Genomic DNA, 17,527 nt, shown 5'->3' on the forward strand with positions numbered 1-17,527 from the left:
ATAATTGTGTGATGAAACTGCATAATACACTTAGGCATTCAGCACAATTGTGGTTCTCTATTTCATGTACATTTCTAGTTGTTATTTTATGTATTAACTAGGCAGTGTCTGATGATAAATTCGATTTAGACCTACATTAACAGCAGACAACCTGTATTCCATTGGTTAATACTAGACAGACTTGTTTGTGGCTTTTACTTTTTATTTCTGTAAAAGAAAGAAAGAAAGACAGAAAGACAGAAAGAAAGAGGCATTTTAATCCATTTTTATTTTTAACTGTTTTCCACAGAGCAACACAAAGAAAATAGGGAATTGCAAAAACAGATTTTAAGTCTCTTACACTCTGCTGTAGGCAACAATCTTTTTTCAGTACTTGAAAAAAACCTCTACAGAAAGCTAGACAGGATACAAAAAAAGTATACAAGATCTGGTTAGCAGAAAAGCACTTCTGAACATTGTCACAATTAGGATTTTAACAGTTTTTTTTTTTACTAATTTTGACAACTCTTAAAACGTAGAAATATCAATTTTACACCTAGGTTAACACTATGTAGAAAAATATCTGAATACAAGAAAAATCTGTGACTCTGGAACCCGGGTTTTTAACACCATCGTCAAACTTGAAACCTCCAGCAAAGGTGTCCTAGGCGGTCAATGTTCTTATGCAGAACGCTGTGGATGGGTGCAATATAACGTGCAACATCACCATCCCGTGAAAAGTCCCGAAAGAAAAGTCCTTGGTCAGCACAGAAGGTAAACTTCTGCGGCATTGGGCTGTTACCCCGCATGTACTCCCATACACCCAACAGCAGTAGCCTAACTTCAAAGGGTGAGAGGTGAGGGAAGACCTCATGGATGTTACTCAACACTGGTGGTAGTAGCTGGCCTTCACCCATACATGATACAAGCAAGCATGAGGTCTCGAGGTGCCAGGGGGAGTCTGACACTGCTGGTTCCCTTGATGATTCCCAGTGAGCCAGTAAGGTCGAAAGTAGACCCCTTAAAATGACGGAGCAGTAGCACAGAGCTGGACGTCCAGCTGCGACCACCCGGAGGAGGTGGAACAGCACAGGGTTACTTTCAAAGCAACGACGAATGTGTATGTCTCGCTCAACTGTGGTTTTTGAATGTTCTTCTGGAGGCCAGGACAGTTCTCCATTTGCCACATCTGGGCAGATGTTCTCTACCAGGGTTACAGCAATTACCTTCGCAGCTTCAGCATTAATTGGGGGAAGTTGATCAGAAATTAGAGGTTCACTGGCAGGGAAGCCGCCATTACTGGTACCTACAGCAGAGTCATTTCTAGCATTGCCACTAGGGCTTCCTCCACCTGAACTACAACACTGAACCATGACTGCAAACAAAGTCTGCATATTCTGATTGATTCTATCTGGGTCAGGTTGTGAGGGAGTGTACGGCGGTTTCAAACCCTTTCCAATTACTCCAGCATGGAAAACGGACCACACATTACCAGAGAAGTTAACAGAAGTGCCAAATTTGCAGTTGACATCCAATAGGGAGATGCCCAAGTCTGGGACAAGGTTGGGTGACTGTGTGGTGTCATCACCTGGTTTTTCCTGCACACCTCCAAACAAATCTCGGTTTCCTTTGTGCAGGGCTCCCTCCACCAGTTGTTGCAGCACAGCTTTTAGTGCCAAAGGAGAGTAAGCCGCAAGACGTGACAACAGTCGCATTGAGTAGCTCACTTCCTCTTCCCCAACCAGTCGTAAACACACAAAGAAATGTGACACTGCTGATCTACATATCATCAACAGATGAGCTGGAGAGCAAGCTCTGGGAAGCTGGCTGCACGAGAGCAGACGGACAGCCGCCTTGGATACCATGTTGTCGCCATGGAGAAGCAATGGGCAGAAATCCTGAAGGTGGCTGGAAACAGCGACTCTGACTTGTGCAGCCATCGATGACTGAGCAGAACTCCCCGTTGTAGCCCCTCCATTTTCTTGACTCTGTACTGCGATAGCCAAGTTGTTCAGTAGTTGAGCCAACTCTTTGTTGTCAAGGGTTTGAGTGTGGATCTGGGCAACACAGCGGGCTACTGTTGAGGGAAGCAACCCAGAAAGTGAAGTGGAAAGTGGGGTGTACAATTGTGAGGCTAGAGCGAGCTCCTCTGGGTTTCGGGCTTGAGTGAAGAGCTGACACAAAGCTTCAGTGGCCACGCTCGGGCCGCCATACACCGATAGCAGACACAGGAGCTGATGCAACCAGAGGTGCCTCTTCCGCTCGAGCCGGAGGGTTTCAGCACACAGATCACTTATGTGTCCCTGGAGCTCATCTAGAAATGGGATCACTTGCGGCATTGCTGAGGCAGCGGAGGACTGTGGGAAGGATTCATCACTCTCTGGTCGGTTGTACACCAGCTTGTGAAGATGTAGCAGAAGCATTTGCAGTAAGCGGTCACAGGCTTCTCGAATACTATCATGGGGAGAGGGTGTAGGGCCTGATATAATCACAGAAGATGGTGTGGCAGTGTCTGCAAGAAACTTCAGCACCCTTGCTCCACCCGAAGGGCTTTGGCTTATGAGATGCACTGCTAGACCCAACATATTCTCGACTTCCTCCCTGGGCAAGGCCTGGAACTGAGCCTGGAGTTGAACTAGGACAGGCGGTCTGAGAAACTCCACCAGTTCTGCTGAAACGGCACCAAGGAGAGTAGGGGAAAGAGCAGCAAGTTGAAGCAGGAAAGGCACAGTGGCCCTACGGAGATGAGGGGAGTTCTCCCACCCGCCTGCCCCGGATGAATGTGGAGGTACATTTTGAGGAGGAGGGGGAGACAGACTATCCTGAAACATCCTGAGAAGCTCTTTCTTGATGCTATCAGAATGTCTAGAGGCCAAGTGTCCGAGGATACCAACCACTGAGCCGATTTTGGGGACTCTACAGCTCTTTTCTATTGCCTGCTGTTGGTTGACTTTCTCAGCAGAGGAATATCCATGCGCATAAAAGTCTTTGAGGCCACAAGCCAGCACCCTGCTGATAATAGTGCCAGGAAATGCTGAACCAATGTGAGCGACAACCCAGTCAAAATGAGGGGAGTGCTGGACAGAGGTATCCAGCAAGGCATCCACACAGGCATCAGGGCACCAGGCCAACATGGCTGCTAGACACTGAGAGTAGCACTCCATAAGTGAGCGAGTAGCTGCACACGACATCCAAAGCTGCAACAGCTCATTCAGGCTGGAAGAGTGAGGAGCTGCCCGTCGTCCTGCATGCTTGCTGCTAAGCTGGCCAAGAAGGTCTACGGCCCATGTGGACACAAGGGGAGCCCAAGCTTTAGGACTAAGCTTGATAAATTCTGAGAGGACTGCATGAACTTCTTTAATAACATCCTCCAAATTGGATACACTGGTGCTGCCTACTCCACTTGTACTGGTGCCTCCATTTTCACCCTCCGCCTCCAGATCTTGTAGAAAGAATGCAACATATTCATCATAGACTCCCCTTAAGTGTTCCAAGACGGCTCCACGGCAGGCTGGCACAGTTCGAAGGAGGCGCACTGCACAGCGGGCATGATCCCGAACATTGAGTTTACGTCCCTGTGTCTGGTCAACGCCACTGATGAAAGCTTTAATTTCTAAAGCCAGCTCTTGAGGACTGATGGAAAAGAAAAAAAGGACAGTTGGTATAGAAACTTTTATTATATTGCAAAAAAAATATCACCCATATTTTTTTATACAGCTTATATTCATGTCGAGCAGTAACAGCAGTGAGACATTCTATATTTTACCTAATACTACTTTAAAAACATGCCTTTTATGACCATGTACTAATTGAGAAACATGGAATATTTGTACTTTCAAAAATCTATTCATAACATATTTTAAATGTTCTAATTATATAAAATGTATTAATTTAAATATTGTAATATAATGTGTCCAAAACAAAACAATTTGTGCTGTTTAGTGAATTGTTTCATAACAGTTTTACATTTAAAAAGCCTGTAATAAGCTATTTTAGTAGTTTCCATTCCAACAAATCATATACAGCCTGACAACATGCCATGGTTGAGGCATGTGGACACAAAATGTCAACATGTGTTTAATCTTTTTTTTCTGGGCAATATCTGTAGAAATGATTATTTATAAATATACTAATATGTTTATTAATGCTTTAGCAATGTAAATCTGCTTACAATACAATGATTTGTTTTATCTTAAATAAATAACAAATGCAGTGACAGAAGGCAAAGAATAACATTACAAAATGGACATGAAATTACCACGAGCATTTATGCTTTGAGTAAGTTATTCTTTAACCTGTACTGACTTGTTAGGCTGAACTTGCAAACAACACTTGAACCTGCAGGATGTACAATTTACTATTAACACTTAAAGACGAGAATAAGACTGAACACATGACCTTAATGACAGTTTAATGAGAACCTTACGTTGTTCCTTTATACAGATAATGCAGCTTAATGCAAACCGTTCCTTCCATAAACTGATTAATTTATAGTTAGTGGTAACTTGTATGACTATTATGTTATTGCTCACCTGTAATTGTTTAGAGAAGTGTGGCAGTGAGATTTCTGAATAGCATCCCCCTCGAATATCGCAGACATCGTTTAAGTGCTTAAGCAAAATACACCATAAAATGTTTTATTTAAATACAAAATAACTACCACAATGGCAAATTGTGAGTTAAAAGTGCAGCCTTTGCCACTTTTATCCAACACCGTTTCAAAACGATGCACCAGAGAGCGTAAACTCACTCAGATTCTTTCGCCACATTGTAAATTACGTTTTGAATACTCATATCGCCCTCTGTCGTTTAGGAGAGCTGTTTTATTCACATCGATGCTCCGTGTATCCAGTTCCATCCAGTTCAGTTGATGGCGGTAATGCACTGAGAGCTAGTCTGCCAACCTCCAATAAATTAAGAAGAAGAAGAAGAAGAAGAAGAAGAAGAAGAAGAAGAAGAGAGCTCTTTTGTTTGAATCTGCAGCCTCCGATATTGCAGGAATGTAGTATTGGGCTGAATGGGCTCAACACCTTATAAAAGTGTGTTTGACCCTATGGTTTGACCATGTATTTGACTATTGTTAACCCAGGGTCATTATAAACTTTGGGTAAATGTAATCCTGGGTTATTTTGTTGGATGTTCAACACTGTTCAAACCTTTATCCTCCGTGAATTTAAAATGATACATGTATACGAGGTTAAAAGGTCAACAACATTTGCAATTTCTGCTGTTATCTCAATGACCTGTTGTAATAACCACTTGTCCAACTTGCTTTATTTGTTCATTTATTTACATATAAGAGCAGTCTTCCTGATAACAAATTCAATAAATTATGGGCATCCAACTAGCACTGACTCCTGGGGCCAGTTCCATAAACATAGCCATTATGTTAAAACTTATGACCAACTATAGGAGTTAGACTAAGGTGACCAGATTTCTGAAATGGAAACCGGGGACATTTCCTATTTTTTAGAGGTCAAAATATCACTAAAATCTCATTTGTTATAATCATCTTTTAATTAAAAAACAGGGACAATAAATTTTTTAAAATGTTTTTGTTGTTGTTGTTGTGGGTTCCCTATAATATTAACATTAATAATTATTATGATTTAGTTTGATTATTAGGATTTTTGGTCTAGATTTTATACAATTCAACGCACCCGCAAAAAAAAACTACAAAAACAGTTAATAGTAACCATTATAACAAGCAGTTCAAAACAGTATTATAACATGACTTAAAGGGATAGTTCACCCAAAAATGAAAATTCTGTCATCATTTATTCACCCTCAAGTTGTTCCAAACCTGTATGAGTTTCTTTGTTCTGCTGAACACAAAAGATGATAATTTGAAGAATGTTTTTAACAAAGCAGATAGAGCAACATTGACTAGCCTACCATAGTATTTTTCCCTAATGGTATAGTCAATGGTTGCTCTCTCTGCTTTGTTAAAAACATTCTTCAAAATATCATCTTTTGTGTTCAGCAGAACAAAGAAACTCAAATAGGTTTGGAACAACTTGAGGGTGAGTAAATGATGACAGATTTTTCATTTTTGGGTGAACTATCCCTTTAACAAAAACACATTACAAAAATAAAACATAAATATAATAAATAAAACTATTTAACAAATATTTTAACATTTTATAATTGTATTTAATATTTAAATTTTCACAAGTTTATAGGATACTAATTAAATTACTTTTTTTTTACTTCAAATGTTTTGTTACGTTTGTGCTTGAAAATGACTCTTACTATCCTTATTGGTCTTGTTATTTTGCATTTTAGGCTTGTTTTAAGCTGAGAGTATGTTCTGCACATGTAGGCCTATTTGTATCAAGTTAATGTTTTTTTATTTTTTAAAGTTAAGATGTGTGGTAATCACTAGAATAGCAGTTTGAAGGCGAAATTAGAGTCCATCCATTCAGAGGTGTTTTCAGTCAACAGGATGACAAGTGAGTGTCCTGGTTTATTAAAGAACAGGGATCTATCAAAGTCTGATCTTCAGAAGACGTGTGTTTGTGGAAGTGTATCATGGCATGAACAAAGGAGATTTCTGAGGGCCTCAGAAAAAGAGTTACTCGTCAGGCTGAAAACGGTTAGAAAATCATCTCTAAAGAGTTTGCACTCCACAAATCCAGAGACAGATTGTATAAAAATTAGGAAATTCAAGGCCATTGTTACCCTCCCCAGGAGTGGTCGATCAACAAAGATCACTTAAAAGCAAGACGTGTAATGATATTGGCAAGGTCACAAAGGAACCCAGGGTGACTTCTAAACAAATAAAGGTCTCTCTCCCCTCACATTGGCTAATGTTAATGTTCATGAGTCCACCGTCAGGAGAACACTGAACAACCATGGTGTGCAAGAAGAAAGCCACTGGTCTCCAAATAGTACATTGCTGCCCATCTGCAGTTTGCTAAAGATCATGTGGACAAGCCAGGGGGTTATTGGAAAAATGTTTTGTGGACGGATGAAACCAAAAAAGAACTTGTGTTATGTTTGGACAAAGGAAAACACTGTATTCCAGCATACCTTATCCCATCTCAGCATGGGGGTGGTAGTATTATGGTTTGGGCCTGTTTTGAAACGGAATCTCAAGAGAAAGTGGGTCATGCAGCAAGACAATGAGCCCAAGCACACAAGTCATTCTACCAAAGAGTTGTTAAAGTTTTAGAATGGCCAAGTCAAAGCCTTGACCTTAATCCAATTGAAATGTTGTGGAAGTGATGAAACCCACCATCAACATTTGAAGCTGTTCTCTATTTTAGGGTGGCCTAAAATTCCTCCAAGCTGTTGTGTAGGATTGATCAGGAGATCATAACATTTAGTTATTGCTGCAGGTCACACCAGATATACTTGAAGCAGATATTTAATACTGGATCATTTTTCTCAATGAATAAATTAGTATATATATTTCTGTGTATAGTATATCTAATCTATTTATGTCTCATTTGTCTGATTGGGTTCTCTTTGTCTATAGGACTTGTGAAAATCTGATGATGTTAGGGTTATATTTAATGCAGAAATAAAGTACATGTCTCAAAAATTAAAAATCAGGATTTCAGGGCTGTATTTGACATTATTTGATTAATTATTATAATATATTAAATTATTTGGATTATGGTCACACAAGCTTTGTCTACAGTGTTCAAGAACTTATCAGACAATAAATAAATATGGATACTTTCTGTTTATTCTTATAGGTGCAACAAGCGGCGGCGACTGGTGGCGCTGCAGTGGCTAGCATTGGAATTATTGCTGCTGTTGTAACTGTTATGTTCTGTTTTGTTCTATGGACTTCCTGTGTTCTTCCTGTGTTCTTCCTGTCACATGTTCCTTTGTTAGTTTTCCTGCCATTTGTCTGTCCCCATGGTAACCCTCATTAGTTAAGTTCCTTCCAGCTCTGTCCAGTTAAAGGGATTGTTCGCCCAAAAACGAAATGTTTATGTTTATCTGCTTACCCCCAGGGCATCCAAGATGTAGGTGTCTTTGTTTCTTCAGTAGAACACAAATTAAGATTTTTAACTCCAACCGTTGCAGTGTGATTGTCGTATAATGCATGTCAATGGGGATATTTTAGAGTTTTCAGATCCAGTCATTTTATTGTTGAATGACAACTCTCAGTTTCCTCTCAATGAGAAGGTACGGAAATTTTGGCTAGCTGCCATGACGGCTGCAAAGAAGCTAATTGTTCAACGTTGGAAACCTCCTCACGAACTTTCTTCTAAACATTGGCTTCATTTTTTACTGGAGATACTATATCTGGAACTGTCATCTGCACGGGCTAACCAGGCTAAAACTATGGCCTTGTCTTGGTGGGAATATTGGATTTATACAATTAAAGAATTGTTGGTTACTTAATCTACAGCTACTGACTCTGCGGTTATAATTTTTGCTACTAAATTTTTATTTATTTAATTTATTTTTACATTTATTTAATTTAATTTTTGTATACATGTGTATATATGTATGTATGTATCCTGATTGTACCTAAGATTTTGTTTATCCGTCCAAGTCCTGAGTGCAAAGGGTTGGGTTGGGTTGGAGAAGGGGGGAGGGCATGGGTAATAGTGGTCTAATAAGTTTTCTTTCTAGTATGGCAAAATGTTCTGTATGTTTTTTCAAAAATAAAAAACACTAAATTACAAACAAATTAATCTACTGTATTTCTATTTTTTTTCCTATATATACAGTATTTGACCAACCATTTTTCATTGTGTAATTCATTGTTGTGTGGTTTCATAAGACTTATTTTTATTATTGTTCATATCAAGGTCACGTGTGTGTGTATACAGAAACTGAAAATGTTGCACTAGATCTCACAGGGAAAAAAAACATAATCACTGATTAACCAGAAAAACTGCTAGCACAGACAATCAGAATGACTCAAAATGTAAAGCTGTTAATTTTTACAAGTTAGTCCATTTCAAAAGTAGGCCTAGTTATTTTTCTAATCTCAGGCACTGGTTTGGACGTAATCTCCTAAATGAGAGCAGTCAATCTTGTCAGTTTTTATTTTGAGGCGTGGCAGTATTTTGAGGTGTGTCGTTATGAATGCACATTGCGTTTAGAACACTTTCCATAGTTGAATACCTCTAGCAAAACAAACCCAACTAAGGGCAAATGTCTTTTGTTAATGGAAGACTAACTTTAAGTTGTGCATGTGTACATCAGGTTTCGAGGCTGGTTGGTCCAGTATTAAAAATAAAAGAGATTTTTATAACCTGTTTAATGACAAGTTAAGTCATTATTTAATAGCTTCATTAAAAATTAATGAATGTGGGTCAAGACGGCAAACATTAAAATGTCACAATGTTAGTTCATGCTTATTGTATTATTTTAGTGTTACCCTGGTGTTTTTTTTTCATTGTGTGAATGATCCTGTGCGTGGTCTCTATACGAGTATTGGCCTTGTTTTATGGACGGGTCACTTAATGAACTTGGATACGTGTTTCTATTATATAGCTTTCTATTGTGCCACCTGTATTATGTACTAGTGATCTGTACATTTTAAAGTAAAAAGCAGATTTTGATAGTTCAAGTATATTACTTAAAAATATTCTAAAATAAGGCAACATATAAAAAAACGGTCAATATTTTTCTTTATAGCTGAATTGAACTGGTTTCATAATTGATGTGTATAACACAAATATTGAACCAAAATTAATCAACACTGAACTGGTTTCAACAGAATAATGACTGTTTACTATTTGTAGAGCAGAGTTGAATTCTGTTTCCATCATTGAATCGTTATTTTCCTGTTTATTATTGCTGTTATTACTGTAGAGTTGCTTTGAAACAGCCTATTGTATAAAGCACTAAAGGTGACTTGACGACAATCAATTGGATATACTACCACTCCTTAAATAATGATCTACAGACGAGGATATACATCAATAAATCATTGAACACATGTATCACAATTAGCCTATGTTTGAACAACAGAACACAAAAAGCTGTTGTAGAGCCACTGTAGTGAGATGGACTTTGTAACGACGTCTTTAGGACCTTTTATGGGTCTTGTGAGTGCAAATTACATTGCTAACAATGGAGGCCTTTCTGAGCCACATGATTTCAACAAAAATATCTTCATTTGTGTTCCGAAGATGAACAAAGGTCTTACGGGTGTCGGTAAGTAATGTCAGAATTAAAATTTTTGATTTATGAAAATGAAAATTTTCAAAAATGAAAATTCTGTCATTACTCACCCTCATGTCGTTCGACACCCGTAAGACCTCCGTTCATCTTCGGAACACAAATGAAGATATTTTTGTTGAAAGCTGATGGCTGAGAAAGGCTTCAGATAGGCCTCCATTGGCATTCAGTACATTTACACTCACAAGTAAATAACGGATTTATCCAACTTGTTCTTGTCTTCCGTGTAGGCCTCCACGACGCATGCGCGAGAATATGATGTAGCGCCGGCGTTCGGGAATCCATGGAATGCACACTTTAGTCGCATTTGAGCACTACGCTGAGACCTAAAGCACGATCAATGTAGAATTCAACAGCTTAGATACGCGCGTCTTCCTCTGCTTGTAAACAAATCGCTTCTGGGTCATGTGTCCGAACGCAGGATCTGCGTAATATTATCGCGCATGCGTCGTGGAGGCACACACGGAAGACAAGAACAAGTTGGATAAAGGCGTTATTTAGATTTTTTCTGGAGCACAAAATCTATTGTCGTTGCATTGTAAAATTATTGTAGAGCCACTGTGGTGAGATGGACTTTGTAACGACGTTTTAAGTGCCTTTTATGGGTCTTGTGAGTGTAAATGTACTGAATGCCAATGGAGGCCTATCTGAAGCCTTTCTCAGCCATCAGCTTTCAACAAAAATATCTTCGTTTGTGTTCCGAAGATGAACAGAGGTCTTACGGGTGTCGAACGACATGAGGGTGAGTAATTAATGACAGAATTTTCATTTTTGTGTGAACTAACCCTTTAATAAAGTCTTAGTTTTTGTTATTTTTGGACCAAAATGTATTGTCGACGCTTCAAAAGAGTCTAACTAACCAAATGATGTCACATATGGACTACTTTGATGATGTTTTCATTACCTTTCTGGACGTGGACAGTGCTTACACTTACATTCAAAGGACTGAAAGCCCACGGACTAAATCTAAAATATCTTAAACTGTGTTCCGAGGATGAAAGGAGGTCTTACAGGTGTGGAACAACATTGGGGTGAGTCATTAATGGAAGAAATGTCATTTTTGGGTGAACTAACCCTTTAAGATTTTGGTCATTTCCATGACTCCTCCATGCCTTATTAATGGAAAAAAAAATCTGTGAAATGTATAGGTTTTCCATGACAGTGCAGGGCTACACTGTAGACCTGAATAAGTTGGCAAAACTCAAAAATGTTGATGTAATCAGTTAGGCTACATCAAGTTCAAGTAAGCAGAACTGGCAGATTTTTATATTTTGTATTTGAGTATTAACATAGGCTATATTTTTATTATAGTATATATGATTATTCTGTTTCTAATTGTTGTCATTTTGTCTGTTCACTGGAGCTTCTGGCACCAAGATAAATTCCTTGTGCTGCTACTTTTAGCTAAATTCAGTATCCATAAATGTAAATTTGGGGAAAATAAGCCTTTATTTTTAATTATAAAATCAGAAGTGCAACAATATCCAAATACAATATTATGTTTAAAAAACAAGAACGCTGTAAAATGTGTTTCTACCTGTAAACATTTTCATATTTTTATTTAAATTTTAAGTTTGTCACTATTCTATTTTATGATTGTATTTGTATTACTCTGTTTATTCAAGGTACCCCTGACTGTTTTATATTTAATAAAAATAAATAAAGAGAAATTATACGCTGTACATTTCTAAATTTCCTACATTTTATTTAGGAAGTCCACAACATTTGTACAGTATACACTCTAAAAAAAAAAAGGTTCTATATTGCACCAAAAATGGTTCTTGGCTCGTAATCATAGGGGAACCTTTTTTAGTGCTATATAGCACCAATTTTGGTGCTTCAGTGGTTCTTCAGCGGTTCTTCAGAGGTTATTCAGCGGTTCTTCAGAGGTTCTTCACCGGTTCTTTGACTAAGGTGCTATATAGCACCTCTGAAGAACCGCTGAAGAACCACTGAAGCACCAAAATTGGTGTTATATAGCACTAAAAAAGGTTCCCCTATGATTACGAGCCTTTTTTTTAGAGTGTAAATAGGCCTAATATATGTCTCCGAAAACGTACAAAAGCAGAATTCCTGATAAATAAAAAAAAATACAAATAAAACGTCAGTAAAATTGTAGATATATTAGAAAGATTTCTTTAGGGGCGTACCAAAGCTGAAGGAATGACCATCGGCGCTGATTGGTCGAGCTCGCCTCATCATCAGCTGATCGATGGTCTCTGATGTTATTTTTTACTTCGGACACAAAATCACGGAGTTGATCTCACGACACTGAAACTTACATCACTGTAAGTATGATTTCTTAATTAAAGTGTTATTTACGCACTCGTGTACACAATGAAGACCGTGTGCAAAGCCTGGATCAGAGAGCAGTGCTGTTTGTTTGTTTGTTTAGCACCCACTTGTCGAGTTGTTACTACAAACTGGCGTTTTTTCCCCGATGTTCCGATTTATTTTTTTGTTTGTTTATGATCGCCTTCATATTCAAGTAGGCCTACATATTAAATTAATAAAAACGAGTGCTGTTACGTAGCGGTTTAAATCGTCGCAAATTTGCCCCCTCAAGCCATTTATGGGCAAATAAACGAAGTGCGTAAATTCAACGGTAAAGAGCCCTTATGGTCGGATCACCAAAAACTGATATTAGTAACGTTACCTGGTGGAAACATGGCCTAAAATATCGTTTGTTGTGTTTTTCTCATAGGATTAGAGTAAAGACAAGAACGAGTTGAGGTTGCCATGGCTCCGACAAAGGTAAGTGTCTTTTTTTAATAATCCGAAACAAACGCAAGGGATGAAATTAAACATTAAATATCAAATACATCATATTAGTGCTGTTGTTATTGATGACACCGTAACGTTAGTTTGATACTATTGCACAGTTTGGTGATTTATGTGTGCTTATTGCTCAAGGTAGCCTACTGTTAGAGGATATTTATTAATGCAATATATAGACAGGATTTTGTTTTCTAAAAGGCAACGGAAAGAGCTAAATGCATTTCTGAAACATGAGCACGTCTTTGCGCAGATAAGGCTATCCGCAGCAAGCACTCTTTCACTTTCTTTTCTTTTCTTATCAATTCTCAAGTGCAATGGTATTGAGTTTTTGTAGTTATACAGTGTGAGATCATTTTGTTGACAAGTGAAATGGTTCTACTGAAATATAACAAAAATTACACCTGATATTGTCTCTTAGTATGATAAGAAGCCGGAGCCTGGAGACCTCATTGAAATCTTCAGAGGCACATATCAGCACTGGGCCATTTATGTTGGCGATGGTTATGTGATTCATCTGGCACCACCCTGTGGGTTATTTACATGCTGACTATTGAACTTGAATTGAATCTAAAACATTCCATTTAAGTGACAACTTGTTGAACATGTAAAGTTTGCGATTTTATATTTTGTTTTTACTCTATAGCTGAGCATGCTCAAGCTGGGGCCTACAGTATGATGTCAGTTCTATATGACACAGCCAAAGTGAAGAAAGAAGAACTTTATAAAGTAGCTGGAAATGATGAATACCGTATCAACAACCTTCTGGATGACAAATACGAGCCACGTCCCATTCATGATATTCTACAGGACGCATACAGTCTTTTGGGTGCAGATCGTTCATATTCTGTCTTCAGTGGGAACTGTGAGCACTTTGTTACGGAGTTGAGATACGGAAAGGCACATTCCCGCCAGGTACAGTTGGAACATTCAGATAACAGAAGTAGGCTATGAATTGTAGTGCTCTCATTAATTTCTCCGAAAGTTATGAACTAACCACGAACAACACCTCAGTTCAGCATTAGTTAATCTTTGTTAATGTTAGTTCATAAATATCCATCTGCTCATGGTTTGTTTATTAGTTCACAGTGCATTAACTAATGTTAACAAGATTTTAATACTGCATTGGTAAATGTTGAAATTAACATTAACGAAGATAAATAAATGCTTTATAAGTGCAGTTCATTATTAGGTCATGTTAACTAATGAACCTTATAGTAAAGCGTTACCGATAATATTGTGTTTTAAAACACTCATAATCAGACAAGTTTTTTTAATTGATTATGTTATTCTCGCAATGGCATTAAATTATTCATAATTAATTGATTCTCTCCCTACTACTACTTTTTAAAATCTTTTTCATATTCCTTTCTAAAGACGCCTACTCCTTTATATATGTTCAAAAGTTATTCCTGGTTTGTGGAATCGCACACACAGACTATCACTGAAAACTAATGCCCACAACATTTGTTCACTGGATTTACAGAAATCATTTCACTTTTAAGAAAAGTTTTCTCAACATTGCATCAACTCCTGACAAACACTATTATTATTTGAATTATCACTCAGTGAGTCATTTAACCATGCATTACTTTCTTTGGGAGGCTTTTTTCTTTCAAACACATTAAAATGTACAAATTCACATTGCCATATTTACATGCATATTTAAACTTTTTTTTTTGTCAGCTGAACCTCTTTGACCCAATAAATGTACTTGACGTACACCCTGAGATTAAGTTAATAAGTTTGGTCAATAATATTAATAACTTTAACTTCACAGTTCTCTGATGTCGGTTAATGGTCACATAACATGCAGGTAAACAAATAAAATATTCAATAGCTTTTCATTAAACTGACAAACTCCCAGAGGCGTAGCAAGCTTTTCAAAAGTGTGGGGGATGGATGTGGTTTTTTTGTTAACAATAAAAACGATGAATACAATGACAGAAGGGTACAAAAGGTATAACATACGAGATATATAATATATATTATACCTACCTCGGTTTTTTTTAACCACGGTGTTCGGTTGGGTTCTGATGGCTAGTCACATCAGTTTTTTGTTATTCTATTCTTAGGTGATGGGGACAGAAAAAAATGCTAATTTTTTATTTTACTTAAAAGACTTGAAAAACCTTATTTAAACTTAAAACTTTACTTAAAAAAACTTTGTACACATTCCTAGTGTATAGTATAATAATAAAAAAAAAAAAAAAATATATATATATATATATATATATATAAAAATATATATATATATATATATAATATAAATATATATATATATATATATATATATATATATAATATAAAAATATTTACACTGGCAGCTCAAAGCTGGACAGCAGCATTTAAGTATGAAATTTAATGAATAAATGTAAAAAATAAAACACTACATAGACTTCACCAAAAAATATACATTGATTCTTATTAAAGCTACTGTATTAATGTTTTTCAGTCAAGAACAGAGAGTGCTTTTCTATGTCTTTTGTAGTTTTATTAACATTAAAGTCCCCATAGTTATAATATGGATGCCAATGGCTACCATCAGCTGTCTGTGTTCAACAGAAGAAATGAATATACAGGTTTGGAACAACAGTAGAGTGAGTAAATAATGACATCATTTTAGAGGTGAACTGTCCCTTTAAGGACAGCGTGTTCACTATAGGCTGCACTGCTGTCAATTTAAGACGTTACAGACACACGCAAATGTACTTTCACATTGCACATAACCGACTGTGTTTATGTTAAACTTGTGTGTATTTGACAGTATTAGCACAGTAAGACTACTTAGTCCAGTAATCACGTGTTTGACAGGCGTTTAGTGCGCGCGCTCTGCGCCTTAAAACGGTGTATAAGCATGCGAATAACCGGCAACTTATCTCCAGTCTGGGAAACCCTGACATGATGTTGATAACAAAGATTGGAATATAGTTTCTTTTTCCTTGTATTTTTATATCAATATGGTACAAGATTATCCTATTCAAATCATTGTGATAAGAGAAAGTGAAAGTGAAGTGAAATGTGGCCAAGTATGGTGACCCATACTTGGAATTCGTGCTCTGCATTTTACCCATCCAAGTGCACACACACAGTAGTGAACACACACACCCAAACGGGTTAGGTCAAAAGTAATCTAAAAGTAATAAATAAGTAGTCAGATTATATTAACTAAAATTGTAATGTAATTGATTACATTACTAATTATGATTATTGTCATGTAATTTGGACTCCGTAACCGAGTAGAATTTGTTAGTAATCTACCCAGAACTGCATGGCTAGATACATTGCACGTGGACACAAAAAAGATTGTGGGAGACGTTAGCAAATGTGATTGGATTTATTAATTAATTTACTAAATAATGAAACCATGTATTAAAATACCTACATTATATGCATATATACTTTTGAGTTGACCCCTGCATACTGCGCCCATGATTACAGGGCTGTTTTATGGTAAAATATTTAATGTTGAATTGATGGGCACTTAGTGATGGGAATCATACCGTAAATGAATATAAATGATTTCTGTCCCTTCTGATAGGTGCGAAAAGCGGTGGAGGTTGGTCTTGCAGCTGGTCTTGCAACAGTGGCGGGCTTCGCACTTCTTGCACACATTTTTGGTTCAAAAGACAAAGAGAAGCAGACACAGTGAGCACTGAGAAATGCAGAAGTGAAAAGCACAATTGTGGAGGGCTTTGATATTTTGAGTCCTTAAATGTCTATTGCAAATATAATTCCACCTATTCTGTTTGATAACAATGGTGCATTTCGCTATTGATAAATCTCAAATAACTAAAGGATTTTTAAAAATGATTTTGATTATTAAGTTGGCTTGGGAGAGCCATTCTTCTTACTAAAACCATTAACTGCATCTCCTCCTAGTGCTTTTAAGCTACAACCACCAAACTCGGCTCAGACCTTCAGACTGTTCTGAAGTAAGTGAGTCCCTAGTAACACCCTAGCAACCACCCGAGTACTTTTCAAGCTTTCTCAAGCCAACTTCAAAGTTTGTTTCGACAAACTTTTTTTTTTGTCTTTTTCTACTGGTTTTCTAATGACATTTCAAGCACTTTATCTATATATTCAAAATGGTAAGTTCTGACCAAACTTATCCTAAAACAGAATTGCCATTAAATGCCATTAAATATTTGACATCATATACTAGGTGTTTGTGTATGTATTTTTTACATTTTGTGGTGTTCTATACCAACATATCCTAAAACAGAATGCCATTAAATATTTGACATCATATTATTAATCAAATGATTTCTGTACTTCCATGGTGCAAGATCACCGTTTACACTGGAGGTTTCTGTATTGCTGGCCTGAATTTCATCAGCTCAACGAGACCTTTGTTACCATTTGCTGGCAAATACCAAATTCTTGCGACAACTCGGCAGCGGGAGGCACGGCAAATGAACAATCCACATCAGAGACATCATTATTTGTTGAATATCTCCAGTGATAGTTGGGGGATAGTTCACCCAAAAATGAAAATTGTCATTTACTTTACTCATTTCTCAAGATGTTACAACCTGTATGTATGAATGTCTGTCTTCTGCAGAGCACAAAAGAAGATATTTTGAAAAATATAGGTAACCAAACAGTTGATGGGCCC

General features: G+C 37.3%; 2 protein-coding genes across 2 annotated transcripts; one reads left to right on the top strand and one right to left on the bottom strand.

The window, feature by feature from the left end:
• Positions 1–189: 189 nt before the first annotated feature.
• Positions 190–4,756, bottom strand: ints5 (integrator complex subunit 5). The gene is made up of 2 exons (XM_079838706.1): positions 4,512–4,756; positions 190–3,612 (listed from the first exon to the last, which is right to left on the bottom strand). Exons 1-2 carry the CDS (start codon positions 4,577–4,579, stop codon positions 615–617), a joined length of 3,066 nt encoding a protein of 1,021 aa, XP_079694832.1. The 5' UTR covers positions 4,580–4,756; the 3' UTR covers positions 190–614.
• A 7,531-nt stretch (positions 4,757–12,287) lies between these two features.
• LOC307140401 (phospholipase A and acyltransferase 3-like) lies at positions 12,288–17,068 on the top strand. Its single transcript, XM_079839929.1, has 5 exons — positions 12,288–12,422; positions 12,839–12,888; positions 13,331–13,439; positions 13,556–13,824; positions 16,451–17,068. Exons 2-5 carry the CDS (start codon positions 12,874–12,876, stop codon positions 16,559–16,561), a joined length of 504 nt encoding a protein of 167 aa, XP_079696055.1. The 5' UTR covers positions 12,288–12,422; positions 12,839–12,873; the 3' UTR covers positions 16,562–17,068.
• The last annotated feature ends 459 nt before the right edge of the window (positions 17,069–17,527 follow it).

Source organism: Gobio gobio (genome assembly GCF_949357685.1).
Source record: "Gobio gobio genome assembly, chromosome: 16".
NCBI lineage: Eukaryota > Metazoa > Chordata > Actinopteri > Cypriniformes > Gobionidae > Gobio > Gobio gobio.

Excerpts from the sequence above, each read along its gene's own strand:
- ints5 (XM_079838706.1), bottom strand. The coding sequence starts at position 4,579 with ATGTCTGCGATATTCGAGGGGGATGCTATTCAGAAATCTCACTGCCAC. Across the intron at positions 3,613-4,511 it reads ACTTCTCTAAACAATTACAG|TCCTCAAGAGCTGGCTTTAG; the intron begins GTGAGCAATAAC and ends CTTTTCCATCAG.
- LOC307140401 (XM_079839929.1), top strand. Across the intron at positions 13,440-13,555 it reads GATTCATCTGGCACCACCCT|CTGAGCATGCTCAAGCTGGG; the intron begins GTGGGTTATTTA and ends TTTACTCTATAG. Across the intron at positions 13,825-16,450 it reads GAAAGGCACATTCCCGCCAG|GTGCGAAAAGCGGTGGAGGT; the intron begins GTACAGTTGGAA and ends CCCTTCTGATAG.